Source organism: Neoarius graeffei, chromosome 12 (assembly GCF_027579695.1).
Source record: "Neoarius graeffei isolate fNeoGra1 chromosome 12, fNeoGra1.pri, whole genome shotgun sequence".
In the NCBI taxonomy this organism is placed as follows: Eukaryota; Metazoa; Chordata; class Actinopteri; order Siluriformes; family Ariidae; genus Neoarius; species Neoarius graeffei.
In genome coordinates this window covers 79,912,292-79,926,452 of record NC_083580.1, presented here as the reverse complement: position 1 = coordinate 79,926,452, position 14,161 = coordinate 79,912,292, and the positions used below count along the sequence as shown (strand labels likewise).

General features: G+C 41.9%; 2 protein-coding genes across 4 annotated transcripts in view; one reads left to right on the top strand and one right to left on the bottom strand.

Moving 5' to 3' along the window:
• Positions 1-3,592, top strand: part of rars1 (arginyl-tRNA synthetase 1) — a 32,706-nt gene extending 29,114 nt beyond the window's left edge. Inside the window, exons 14-15 of the mRNA XM_060936510.1 lie at positions 1,999-2,246; positions 3,383-3,592. Of these exons, the coding sequence (XP_060792493.1) occupies positions 1,999-2,246; positions 3,383-3,492 (358 nt within the window). The 3' untranslated portion in view covers positions 3,493-3,592. The remainder of the gene's footprint in view (positions 1-1,998; positions 2,247-3,382) is intronic.
• Positions 3,593-6,215: 2,623 nt separating this feature from the next.
• Positions 6,216-14,161, bottom strand: part of si:dkeyp-23e4.3 (rho GTPase-activating protein 7) — a 98,196-nt gene continuing 90,250 nt past the window's right edge. For all 3 annotated transcript variants that reach the window (XM_060936517.1, XM_060936518.1, XM_060936519.1), the window contains 2 exons: positions 9,822-9,995; positions 6,216-9,068 (listed from right to left, as the gene is read on the bottom strand). In XM_060936517.1, coding sequence (XP_060792500.1) covers positions 8,951-9,068; positions 9,822-9,995 — 292 coding nt within the window. In that variant the 3' untranslated portion in view covers positions 6,216-8,950. The remainder of the gene's footprint in view (positions 9,069-9,821; positions 9,996-14,161) is intronic.

Sequence of the window (14,161 nt, the reverse complement as noted above, 5' to 3'; positions counted from 1 at the left end):
GATACACGGACCGTTCTAGGATTACATTCCATCGGAGGCATTGGTGTGTGCAAGGCGCCGTTTCTCTTTCTGATGGGGTGAGTTTATTAATCTAAGGCTGTGTGGTTATTTTTGCATGTAACGGAGAGTGTTGTGGTTTGGTTAAGCCTAGGTCACAACCGGACGTACGATTTTTTGGCCGTGCGATTTTTGGCGTTTCCCAAATTGCTGCGTTTTTTATTTTTTTAATTTTTTTTTTTTTATTCACGGAGAAAGACGCGCGTTGGCCGTAAGTTTGTCTTGCAACCTGAAAAAAACGTAAGCGCCCGTAGAGTTTGTTTGACATGACAAAGAACCTCTGCGGCTCAAAAATCAGCACGTCACACGCGCGCTCTCGTGCGTTTCATGCGCGCTCTCCGTGCGTTTCTTGCGTTTTTTGCGTGTAGACCGGCTGTAGGAGCGTGTACTGTACGGCCGGTTGTGACCGAGGCTTTACATGAAACTAGTGTTGTGTTAGTTGTGTCATCATCGTGCTATCTTTCTTTCTTACGGTGTGAGTAATTTTTCAACCACAAAACGTTAAAGTATACTTTAGGACTTATTTTTGTACTTCATAATTGTGTTGGGCATACTTTGCATGGAAGGAAAATTGACGTGGTGATCTTTGTTTACATGAAAGTAGCATCGTGCTAGCTCGTAGGGGGTAGGGCTTTCCTTAATGTCATGCAAATGAGCACCATTATGTGCCCGCCCTACACCCAGAGTAGCTGAGATGGAAAACTTTGAGGGCGATTTTCTCCCTTTTCTGTTTTAAGAGTTATGCACTTTCAAAAGGCCACACATTCTTCAAATATTGTCAGATCTCCACATGGAAGGCATCATTGGAAAGCTTAGAAACTGTACTTTCTGAATCTGTCAATAACTCAAAATGCCCCCGGGCCGACATGTGTCCCTGGATTCTGTGATCTGCCACATTTCTTCTCGTCTCTACCGTCGCCAAAAGTCAGTCTGACCGTCGCTGAGTCTTTTTTGAGTCCAGGCTGCGCGCGCAATTTCCTCTTGCGCATGAATGACGTTTACCGCGAAGGGGTCTATGGACCGATATTTCAGCTCACTCTAAAACATGGACAGAATTAAGTATCGGCGTCCCTCAAATGCTAATGCAGTAATTTCCCCGTGAAGTTTTAATATTTAAGTTTTTAAGCTCTGCTTGGGGATCCGATGATGCTGATGCTGTTTCTTCAGACTTTGGAACATTTTTCTTGATCTTCAAAAAGTGAAAACTAAAAGTCAGAACGTTTACTGAGGTTGGGATTTGCAGTAGTGATAACGGTTTTGCAACAGCTATTCATGATTCAAGGGACGCGCCTCACATGGATGGTGTGTTTGTGTGTGTGAGAGCGCGTGAGTGCCTCTGACAGCCAGTTAACCTCGTGGCAGGGGTTCAGCGCTTTGAGTCTTCTCACCTTCTGAGTTCTAACTCTCATCATGCTTTTTTTTTTTTTAAATTTACTCCATTTTGAAATACTCTGAACAAATTCTGTACCAGGGATTAGAAAAAAAAACCCAACCACAAACGTAATTGGAAAAAAAAAAAGTGAGCAAAATCTCGAATTGTTCTCGAGTGAAAGCCATGAATAGCGGAAGCGAATGATTTTTCTGGAATGCTAGTTACTTTTTGAGAGGAAAATATTCCACTTTATTGAGGAATATTTTTCCTCCAAGCAACAAATCATGCTCACATTAATGCTCTGTAGCATCACGTTTGAATAAAACATCCTTCGCTTCAACCATCAATGCTAACACGAAGAGGAAAGCTGGTGGTGAACTGAATCTTGAGCCTACTGTAGGCCATGTAAAGAACTCTATTAACGTTAAAGGGCACTGGAGCGGGAACGTAATAATACGTATTGTTGAGAAATAATGCCTGTCTGGTTATATCCCACTCCATTCTTCCTAATCCTATTTAGAGCTTCACCGTTAGAACTTGGAAACGTTTGTTTGTTGTGTGGACGGCAGGTCCATCGCCAGGCTGGCCAACATCAAAGAAGCAGCTCTGCACAAAGCGGCGGAGACATGTGAAATCTCGTTGGAACACGAGAAGGAATGGAAGCTCGGGAAGTGCATCCTGAGATTCCCCGAGATCCTGCAGAAGATCCTGGACGACCTGCTGCTGCACACGCTATGCGACTACCTCTACGAGCTGGCCACCACCTTCACAGAGTTCTACGACAGCTGCTACTGCGTGGAGAAGGATCGGCAGACAGGTGAGGCTCGCAGCATGGCCGTGAAAACGCCGCCGTTAGGTGCTAAATACGAACCAGCTGGCGGTTTGGGCTTGATTAGCGTTTTAAAGCCCTGACGTGGGCTGGTGTTGTGCCAAGGAATTTTTACTGCGCACACATGAAAGATTTATTTTTCCTTATTAGGTTTATACTGGGTTGTACTTGACACATGGCCTTGCGTGTGCGCACGTGCAGGAACGTCAGCGTTAACAGCGACGTTAAACACGCTGATGATTCTTTACGCTATCATCGTGATCTGCGTCTAAAATTGGAATCTCTGATCTAGAACATGATTCTGTTCAAACATGCTTGTTAAGAGGGTGCTATACTGCCCCCTGCTGTTTACTTTGATATCACGCCATGTGGACGTGTCGCCATCTCGCACGTGTAGTTAAAAGCAACCCAGGCTTTAGATCTACAGGTACAAGTTCTCGGAAATTAGACAGCAATCGAAAAGAATCTCTGTTCCATCAGACATTGGACTTTGGTTCCACGTTCCTCAACTCCTCTAATTAGATTGTCTCATTAAGAGACATTGATGAAACTCGCGTCTTTTAGATAGCTCTTTTAATCGAGACGAATGAAAACGGAGATTCAAGAAAAGAGATTAGAAGCACCACTGAACTGTGACTTGTAATGACTGGGGGGGAAAGAAAGAAGTTGCTCCGAAAGTATGGTTAGATTAGATCTTCTTTGAACTTTTGGCACCTTTTGTGGAGATGTTAATTAATGTCAGAGTGGAGATTTGATGTAATCTGGTCCTCGTATTAGTAGAGAGATTGTTGTCTGGCACGATATCACATGGGTTAGGGGACGGAGGTGGAGTCACAGTTTACTGGAGTTATTGGTGTTTTTCAGTAGATGGCGCTAAAGAGACTTGAGAGAATGAAGCTCCTGCTTGGGTCTCTGGATCATCTTGAAGTCATGAGTGTGGAAATTGTACTCGTTCCTTTTGAATGGTATCAATTACTGGAAAGAATGTCGCTGCTCATTTTTCAGGCTTTTCCTTTGTACCGTTATTCATTTTGATTTTTTTTTAAGGGCCTTTTCTTTTGGAAAATGACTTTTCTCTAAAATCTCTTCTTCACCATCACCTCTTTCCCGTTCTCATTCCCCAGGAGAGGTGGTGAAGGTGAACATGTGGAGGATGCTCCTGTGCGAGGCCACGGCTGCCGTCATGGCCAAAGGCTTTGACATCTTGGGCCTCACTCCAGTCCAGAGGATGTGACCGAACGGATGCCTCGACCACACGACCTTCACAGCCAATAATTAAAAGTCCGGTTGAATTTGTACTGTAAGCCAAATAAAACCCAAACGGCTTTAATGCGTGTTGGTTTTTGGTTTCATTTTTTTCTTCACGTTAATGCCAGAATAGCTCTCCAGAGATTGAGCGATGGACCTGTCAGAGCTGCTGTTCTGATTGCGTTCAGCTCTGCTATAACTCCTCGCTAGAACATCTCCGGTTCCCAGGAGAGATAGATGTGAAGCTGTTGACCGTGACAAAGGCGATAAATTTAAAAATGCAGCGCTTGGTTTTTGCCTAACAGTATTCCATTATGGAAGCTAATACACTCGACCTGACGACCTTTACGCCTAGCGTAGGAGCAGGACGTTTCTCCTGAGTAAAACAGGAGATGATTCAATCCACATAGAAATCTGGAATGGTGTTTGAACTCTCTAATATCAACTCATGCCATCTGGAAGTCCCGCCCTCGCCACACCCACTGTTTTGCACACTTGACTGGACTCATTTGGCGTTCTCATGATAAATAGAAAGTGTTCCGAGTTCTTTAATGTGAAATAAAATCTGTGGTGTTCTGTACATTCTGCTGAGTAACCGAAAGCGCCGAAAAGGATTTTTAAATTTTTTATTTTCAGGCTTGGGACTGATAATCATGATTTATTTTAAATGGTAAATTGTTGGCAAGGAAGAATTGATATCGCACAAAAGTGTACGGTTTTGGAAACTACCCCAAGTACGTCACAATTCCTCGTGACACATGATACAAACATAAGTGTGTATTTACACTTCCAGCTCTCTTTAGTGTCTGCTCACATGATAAACCACCGTCATATTTATTTTTGTGAGAACATCAGATTTGGCAATACTTCGTTCGTATTCTCTGTATGTGGAACTTGGCGTAGGGTGAAATCGCTGCTTCTTCACACCACAACACGTTCCAGAAACTTTAACAGTTATTACATGAAATCAAGTCGTACATGAGCTGATAACCGACGAGGCACGCAGCACCGAGTTCTCTATAATCCATGCACGACGAGATTGAGTGGAATAACTGTTTTATTCTATCCACATTCACTGGATTTTGAGAGATGGAGCATTTTTATTTCTATTTTTTGCAAATTCGATAAATAAACTTTATATAAAACATCCAACAAAATCGTTTCTGCTTAGAATGTAAACAAATCGGCGAAATGCCAGGAGCAATTTGTGAAAAATGCGATAATAATAATTCTTGAGAAAAATGTTCTTACCATCAAATACTTTTGTTCCATATTTTGTTGCCTTTATTATTATTTTTTTTTTTGTGTGTTTTTGTTTCCGAGTAGAGTTTTTATTTCATCCTCGGTTGGTTCAGCAACACGCTCCGCCATTTTGTTTTTCTCTACTCGGGCTATATGAGCCGATATCCTCATAGTAGAGTAGCCAATCAGAGCATGCGATTGCTCATATCCAGTGAATGTGGAGAGAATAAATTCTAATATGCTGTAGATAGAAATGATCATGGACGGCGTGTTTTGAGTTCAGCACAAAGCTTTCCTCAAGTTTGAATGAATTGTGGATGATTAATGCCGTCCTTTGGCCTGATAATCAGTTTGGAGATTAATTAGCCAGATTTAATTTACTCTCAGTGCTTTTTTTTTCCCCCTTTCTTCATTCTTTACTCTTTGTACACGACCAGCTCACTTCCTGAGAACTGTGTGATCTAAACTCCAGATTTGAAGAATGTACTCATTACTTGAGTGGAGCTGAAGGTAAATATCTGAGATTGCTCGTCCTTATTATTAACTCCAGCTCTTGAACGTGTCTTAATTTTACATGAGCATTAACCAGTGGGGGAAAGCGTTCAAAAGGAGATTAACGACTCGTATGTTTTGAACTTTTGCATTTTGAAAGCTGGAGTTAACGATCACTGCTGAAGCGAGTGATCACTCGAACATGCGGAAAGATCAGTCTTTTTTTGTAAATTATTTATTTATTTATTAAAATCAGCAAACCTCCTGGTTGATATGAGAATCTGGAACGATGGATGACGTGGAAACTCCACCCCTTTCCCGCTATCTCATGTTAGCATTCTCGTGTCTCATCTCGATTTTTCCGCTTGAAATCTACGCTGATGCAGCACTATTGAAAGGAGTAAAAGCTTTCAGTTCATAAATGTGAAATAAAATCCATCAATGTATGTCCAACTCCATGAACATTAGACAAGTATATAGTTAATTATATTAATTTGGGATGTCAATAATTTGGGGCGGCACGGTGGTGTAGTGGTTAGCGCTGTCGCCTCACAGCAAGAAGGTCCTGGGTTCGAGCCCCGTGGCCGGCGAGGGCCTTTCTGTGCGGAGTTTGCATGTTCTCCCCGTGTCCGCGTGGGTTTCCTCCGGGTGCTCCGGTTTCCCCCACAGTCCAAAGACATGCAGGTTAGGTTAACTGGTGACTCTAAATTGAGCGTAGGTGTGAATGTGAGTGTGAATGGTTGTCTGTGTCTATGTGTCAGCCCTGTGATGACCTGGCGACTTGTCCAGGGTGTACCCCGCCTTTCGCCCGTAGTCAGCTGGGATAGGATCCAGCTCGCCTGCGACCCTGTAGAACAGGATAAAGTGGCTACAGATAATGAGATGAGATGAAATGTCAATTTTTTTGACTTTTTCAAGCAGTCAAAATTGGCTTTTTTTTTTCAGAAGAAAATAAATTAGTCAGACAACAAAATGTAAACTCTAACATTACTTTTAATATTAATGCTAATTACAAAGGGATTAAAATTCACATTGTGTGTGTGTCTCGAGGAAAAGGAGGCACCATGTCCTGTGTTCATTCACATAAATTTTCATCGATAAAATTTATTACATATCAAATTATTTAAAAATAAATCCTATAATAATGATTCCAAGTGGAAGCACACAACAAACTTGTGTGCATGCGTGTTTTGATAACACACACCCCACAGTTCTGTCTGTCTGAAAATATCTTTACACAACGTTTTAATCCATGCACACTGTATCAACAGTCTGATAAACATTTCATTCAAATCCATGAAAATGAAAAATATATATTTATTTAACAATGAACAATGAATGCGTTTAATTAGAGCTGATTAGTGTCACATGTAGCATGAAAATTAATAAAAAAAACACCAGCTCAGACGGTCCAAGGCATCTTTAATGATTTAGATGTTTAAATAATCTCTTCTGTAACAGTTAATACATTGTTATATTAAATTATATTAAGTCATTATAAAAAAGATTTATAAGTTCAATAAAATAAATCACATCATGTCGTCATTTCTTTAATTAAATATGTTTAATACCAATACATATTCATATTGCAACGTTACTTGAAGCCTGGCATTTAGTGAACATCATTAAACTCCGTTATAACACACCGGATCGCGTTCGTGCCCTCGAGCGCTGTCAGAAACACTTTGGAATAAATATGCGAATGTTAGTTACAGTTGTTCGAATTGTACAACTCTGACACTTTGGCATCACCAGCGGCGGCTCATCCGGAGGGGCAGGTAAGGCCGAGTCCCACCATATACAGGTTAATATCTTCACTAATTATTAATCTTCATAAAGTTCATTCACACAATACAGTACATTTTAAATATCTCTTTCTGACTGACCAACAATTTTAAGAAGCGTTGCTGTTTGACAGATATTTAAGAGTTATTCCACAAGATCGAGTCGTACATGAGCTGATAGGCGACGAGGCGCATGGCACCGAGGCGCATGGCACCGAGTTGTCTATAATCCATGTACAACAAGACTGAGTGGAATAACTGTTTTATTCTCTCCACATTCACTGGATTTTGAGAAACGGAGCATTTTTTTATTTTAATGTTTTGCAAATTCGATAAATAAACTTTATACAAAACGTCTGACAAAATAATTTCCGCTTAGAATGTAAAGAAACTGGCGAAATGACAGGAGCAATTTGTGAAAAATGTGATGATAATTCTTGAAAAACAACCAAAAAAGAGGTATGTTCTTATCATTCCATATTTTGTTGCTTTTTTGGTTTTGAGTTTTTATTTCTTCCTCGGTTGGTTCAGCAACACGTGCTGCCATTTTGTTTTTTTCTACTCACGGTATATGAGCTGATATCCTTGTAGGAGAGTAGCCAATCGGAGCGTGCGATTGCTCATATCCAGTGAATGTGGAGAGAATAAAAGCTGATGTTCTGTTGATTCGCTCACCTTTTTCAATGTTGCGTGATTATACGAGCATGCTCACTGCTCCATTTAGCGCTATAGAGTTATTATTGCACCTAGTGGCCAGAAATGGGAACTACAACAAGCCCTAATAAATAAATGTCCATTGGGGTGGGAACGACGCTGCCTCATGCTCACTTTATGAACGTTTTTTTTTTTGTTTCTTGAGGAGCAGCAGCAGAGAAGGCAGTTAACAACAGTGTTGCTTTTCTTTTTACGCCAAATTGAAGTATTTAAAAAATACTCTGCAGCCGCAACGATTTTAATGGAGCTTTATTATCAATACATCCATATACAAGTATAGAGTGCATTGAAATACCGTTTCGCTCAGACTCCCCTTGGTGCATTTATAAGGAAATGGAGCGAAAAACAAAACGAGGCATATAAATAAATAAATAAACTCTCAATTAAAAAAATTAGTTTTATAGAAAATAATTTGCAAGAAATTTATATCTGGGAGAGGGGGGATGTGAATACACACATACAGTGGCTACACAAAAGGCTGAGAAACATTTATTTTTTTCTAATGCCTATTTTTTTTTGTGTGTGTGTGGTTTTTGAGAATCTTCCAGAAACCTGGTGAATCTGGTTAATGATATGCGCTCTCTTGGAAAAACACCTTCTGTATCAGAAACGCAGTCGAACAAAGATATGAGCTGCTGGACGCTACATTGGATGAGTGTGTTGTCGAGTCTTGACTGCCTATTACTCTTAAAAAAAATCATTAGATATTAGCCTTTAGCATAAGTCAAATGCAATAGCCCGTCAACTTTATTTTGTTTTGTCGTTATTAACGTCACTCTACCTTCCCAACGTCTGTGATCACGAGCCGCCGCTGGAGGTAATGCACCTGTGGTGTCTCTCCATCGAACAACATCGAGGCTGACTTTTCAAAGAAGCAGATTTTCACACTGTCACCCAATCGTCCTTGTAATGCTTTTAAAAACTGCGGGTGTCTGAGACAACCTTTGCAGTCTGTTAGCTTGTGAAACGGTCCTTCAAATGGGATGAGACATTTCATTACTCTGACACTCTTCCTTGTCAGTCTTGATAAACCAAGCAGACCGACTGTCCTGGAACATCTCGTCATACGCTTGTCCTTCTTTGTCAACCGGAATCATCTGGCAGAAAACGCTCTGTAATTGTCCCACGCTTCCTGTGAAACACCTTCTGACATCCTGCGTTCTCCACATACAACAGTGCTGTGTTCGTTTTTTTTCCTTTTCTTCTTCTGAATCAGTTCAAGGTGAGCTTTGCGTCTTTCGTCTTAGGCTTAAAGGAGTCTCTGATTGCCACCAGGGTGGATGAAAGCAGGTGCCCACCAACTTTACTGTGCCACTCCAAAGATCGGCCCCTGATAAAGAAAGACAGTTGGAGTTGGACAGCTGCTCCATGCCGGGACTCTTCTGAGATTTATGGGCTGTGAAAGCCTCACACAAAGACTAGTTTACTTTCAATTTCCTTCTTAGCTAATGAGATCAGCCCCATTAGACTTGCAGACAATGTTAAGCAGACTTGCAAGGAACAAATAAACAGGAAAAGCTGCCATTGGCCTCAATGAACGTCAACAAATCTTCTATTGACCGCATTTTTTCTGTGGTTTAATAAATAATAATAATAATAATAATAATAATAAGAGAAGAAGAAGATGATGAGTGAAAGTCACTGTTGAAAAAAACTTGTAATTAACTTAACGGTTGTAACGGAGAGAAATTGAATTAACGCTCTGCCCTCAACCCATTACTTTGTTTGCTTTGGCAGTAAACTGTACAATGCAATATTGAGATCAATATCATCTCGTCCCTCTTCCCTGACTTTCCCAAACCTGTCAGCGAGGCGGTACATGCCAGTCAACAGAGCTAACGGAATATTTTCAAATGATTACGCCGCATGTTTTTTTTCCCTCGCTGTGACAGCACATCCCTGGTGCACGCCTCAATTTTCTCACTGTGTTCTTTGTATTATGTCTTTATGTTTCATTTGTACTTGCTGCCAGAGCCACAGCGGCGAATGAGTTATGCAGGAAACAAATTAAACTTCAAAGAAAATACAGGAAAATGTCAACTGCCATTTTTTCCCCTTTCTCTTCTTCTTCACTGAGACTCACCTGGTATCAGTGCGACAAAAATGTGTGAGTCGTGACTTTTTTGGCCCCGTCGGCTCCACCAGGAACATGCAGCACAGCACTTGGGCTGTAACCCCTTTGTTTGGGACATCACCGCGTTCGACTGAAGTGGCCGCCACGAACAGAGCCCCTGCTGAAGGATCAGACTGCCACGTCCTGCAGGTAGAGAAGTCAAAAAGGCAAGCATGAGTCCATAGGGCATTGATCAGAGAGGAATCATCGGGGCCTTCTAGGCATTCAGAGAAGGTCCAAACATACAGTATCAGCATTTCAAATGTTAAATTGAATTTCTTTCATTGTTTCATAATTTCATGATAATTATTCTCTTCTAATTCTAATTCGGCCTCATTTTCTATCAAATTTGTTTCAGAAATGAAAGGACAGAAATTACTGTCCTGAAAACATTAAAATCGAGTTCTCCAATGAGATTGTTTTGTTTGTTGTCTCTAGGCTGAGAAGAGTTTCGAGCTGCTCACTCATTGGTTAGGACTTCATTGCCGGGACAGAAGGCCATGGCAGTGTGTGTTTTTATGTAGGAAGTGACAGATGAATTAATTAACCAATCAGATTTTGATTTATAGTGGGCGGGACCAAAAATGTATCACCCTTGTCCTTCTCGAAGACCACCACGAGCTTAACTGGAGTTGGTGCTGTCAGCGCAGCCGTGAAGTCACCTTCCAGCTGGTGTAGCGTTCATCAGTAGTGTTAGCGAATGATAATAAAGTGGTCAAGCCAGTGCTATCTATCGAGAGCAACAGGGTAATGCCCGAGAGACTAAGATTTCTGCATCCAGACTCTTCTTCCATGCTGCACGCTTGCTACAGTATTTTTCACTCAGACTTAAGTATTCATTTCCCTGTGTAATTTACTGAATTAGTTTTAAGCTCAGCATTGACAGCTACCCACAGCGGAGTGACCTGGCAGCCTGCCGCTAACCTCTTACAAAATCCTTTACCCTGTTGCTTTTTTGGTGTCTGACTAAGGTTTGGCTGAGCTCAAGTCCCAGCTCTAATAGTAAGGGTTTGCTACTGGCATTGATCCATCGTGTTACTATAGACTGTAGTTTGAAAAGTTACTCATCTGGCAAAGGGTAAACATTTATACACAGTCCCAGCCAGATCATTTCAGTTCTTTTTACAGTAATGGGGAAGCCATGGCCTAAAGGGCATTGGTGTGGATGATGCTGTCATCTACCTGCTACAGCGGTCACTTTTACACCTGGAGGGCACTGGGAGCACTGTGAGAGTCATGTTCTTTGACTTCTCCAGTGCTTTCAGCACAATCCAGCCATCACTGCTTAGGGGGAAGCTGGAGGGAGCTGGTGCCGACTTCCACCTGGCTGCATGGATCATCGACAACCTCATTAACACACCACAGTATGTGAGGCTCCGCGACTGTGTGTCTGATGTGGTAGTCTGCAGCACGGGGGCTCCACAGGGTACAGTGCTCTCTCCTTTCCTCTTTACACTTTACACATCTGACTTCAGCTACAACACGGACAGCTGCCACCTCCAGAAGTTCTCAAATGATACAGCCATTGTCGGACGTGTGTCAGAGGGGGAAGATCTGGAGTACAGAGAGGTCATCACCAACTTTGTCGCCTGGTGCGAACTGAACCACCTGCGCATCAACGCCAGCAAGACAAAGGAGGTGGTGATCAATTTCAGAAGGACGGCTCCTCAAATTGTACCAGTGAACATCCAGGGTTTGGACATTGAGATCATGGAGGAGTACAAATACCTGGGTGTTCACCTCAACAACAAACTGGACTGGACAAACAACACAGATGTCCTGTACAAGAAGGGCCAAAGTCGTCTCCACCTGTTGAGAAGACTGAGGTCTTTTGGTGTGTGCAGGACACTGCTTAGGACTTTTTATGACTCTGTGGTAGCATCAGTGATTTTCTACGCTGTGGTCTGCTGGGGCTGTGGAAGTTCAGAGAGGGACAGGAAGAAACTTAATAAACTGGTCAGAAGGGCTGGCTCAGTCTTGGACTGTCCTCTGAACTCCATTGAGGTGGTGGGTGAGAGGAGGATGTTAACCAAGCTGACATCAATCATGGATAACCCCTCTCACCCCCTACATGAGGCTGTGGGGGCTTTAAGCAGCTCTTTTAGTAGTAGACTGCTACACCCATGCTGTAAGAAGGAGAGATACCGCAGGTCATTCATACCTGCTGCTGTCAGACTGTGTAACACCCACAACTTGTAACGTAGCACCAGTAACCTGTTTGTCGTTATATTTGCACTACTTCACCACTACTACCTCTGCCATCTCTCATCGATACAATTATTATGTGCAATAATATAGGCCCTAAACTATTTTTATGCATACAGCACTTATATATATTATACAGAGTCTACCTGTAATGTGCAATTTTTTCCGAGCCTCTCAATAAGGCAATCTTTCTATACTTTTTCATGGTAGATAATGCAAATAGCCCTCTGTATTTAATCTTTCGTTTGTCTAATTTTTATTTCAGTTTTATTTTGTTATCTGTATGACATTTTCTTGCTACTGTAACACGTGAATTTCCCCGATGTAGGATCATTAAAGTGAATCTAATCTAATCTAATCTAATCTAAAGGTTAGATAAGCAGCTTTGGGACCAAAAGGTTGCTGGTTCAATTCCGTGGACCTGCAGGAATGGCTGAAGTGCCCTTGAGCAAGGCACCGAACCCCCAACTGCTCCCCAGGCTGCTCTGGGTTTGTTGTACGTTGCTCTGGATAAGAGCGTCTGTTAAACGCCTGTAACATAATATAATGGGAGAAGTCTCATTCCAAGAGAACTCTTGGAAGCTGGAACTGTAGTGTGTTTTGTTTGGCGTTGACCAGCCATGGAGATAGAATAAGTTTGATCTCATCAACAGCAACAACAACAAAAAAAAATCTCATCTTTATTTTGATGGTTAAACACAGGGCATCTTTGCCATTTTTTTGTCACATCCCCAAACAGGAATTTTTACAAAATCTGTATTTCTAGCTCATCTCATTATCTGTAGCCGCTTTATCCTGTTCTACAGGGTCGCAGGCAAGCTGGAGCCTATCCCAGCTGACTACGGGCGAAAGGCGGGGTTCACCCTGGACAAGTCGCCAGGTCATCACAGGGCTGACACATAGACACAGACAACCATTCACACTCACATTCACACCTATGCTCAATTTAGAGTCACCAGTTAACCTAACCTGCATGTCTTTGGACTGTGGGGGAAACCGGAGCACCCGGAGGAAACCCACGCGGACACCATGCAAACTCCGCACAGAAAGGCCCTCGCCGGCCACGGGGCTCGAACCCGGACCTTCTTGCTGTGAGGCGACAGCGCTAACCACTACACCACTGTGCCGCCTGTATTTCTAGCTGTGCTGAAAAAATTTAAAAGACACTTGCATGACAAACATTTTTAAAGGTTTTGCTTATACACAGACAAAATCAAAAGGGTTATTAGACCTACGAAAAAAACCTCTACTGTTCAGAAACCTGTTTATGATCACCTGTTCTCACGAATAGCCTCGAAATAAAGCCTTAATGCGACAGTTACTCATTTTGATGATCCTTTTATCCTTATTTAAGGTCCCTGACACTAGGATTAGGACTCATGACTTTCTGATCAGTAGCCCAAAACTTTAAGTTATTCACCACCACAGCTATATACACTCCCCGGCCACTTTAATAGGAACTTGTACTACTTGAGTCTAAGATCCCTTTTCTTGGCTGCAGGAGTGGAACCCAATGTGTTCTTCTGCTTTCTGTTTCATGCTGAGATGCTTTTCTGCTCACCACAGTTGTAAAGAGTGATTATATGAGTTACTATATCCTTCCTGGCAAAAAAAACCCCTGAACTAATCTGGCCATTGTGTGATCTCCGACCTCTCTTATCAACAAAGTGTTTGTTTCCACCCACAGAACTGTCACTCACTCAGTCGATGTTTTTTGTTTTTCGCACCATTCTGTGTAAACTCTACAGACTGTTGTGTGTGAAAACCCCAGGAAGGAGATCAGCAGTTTCTGAAATACTCAAACCAGCAGTCCATCTGGCTCAAACCAACACCCATACCACAGTGAAAGTCACAGAGCTCACAATAAACGTCACGAGGAGAGTGTAAGCATTATTACATAAATGCTACCTTGGATAAAAACGGATCTTTTGTAACACTCGTTTTTTTTATGATTGCTCCAGTCTCTCCCTGTTTAAGTCTCTCAATCCTCCTAATGACAATGAGATGAACATTTATTTATTCAATCATCATCATTAGTACCGATAGCATCATTTTATACAAAGGAATATCTCAGGAGTTGAAGGTTAAAGTCGTTGTTCAAGGAA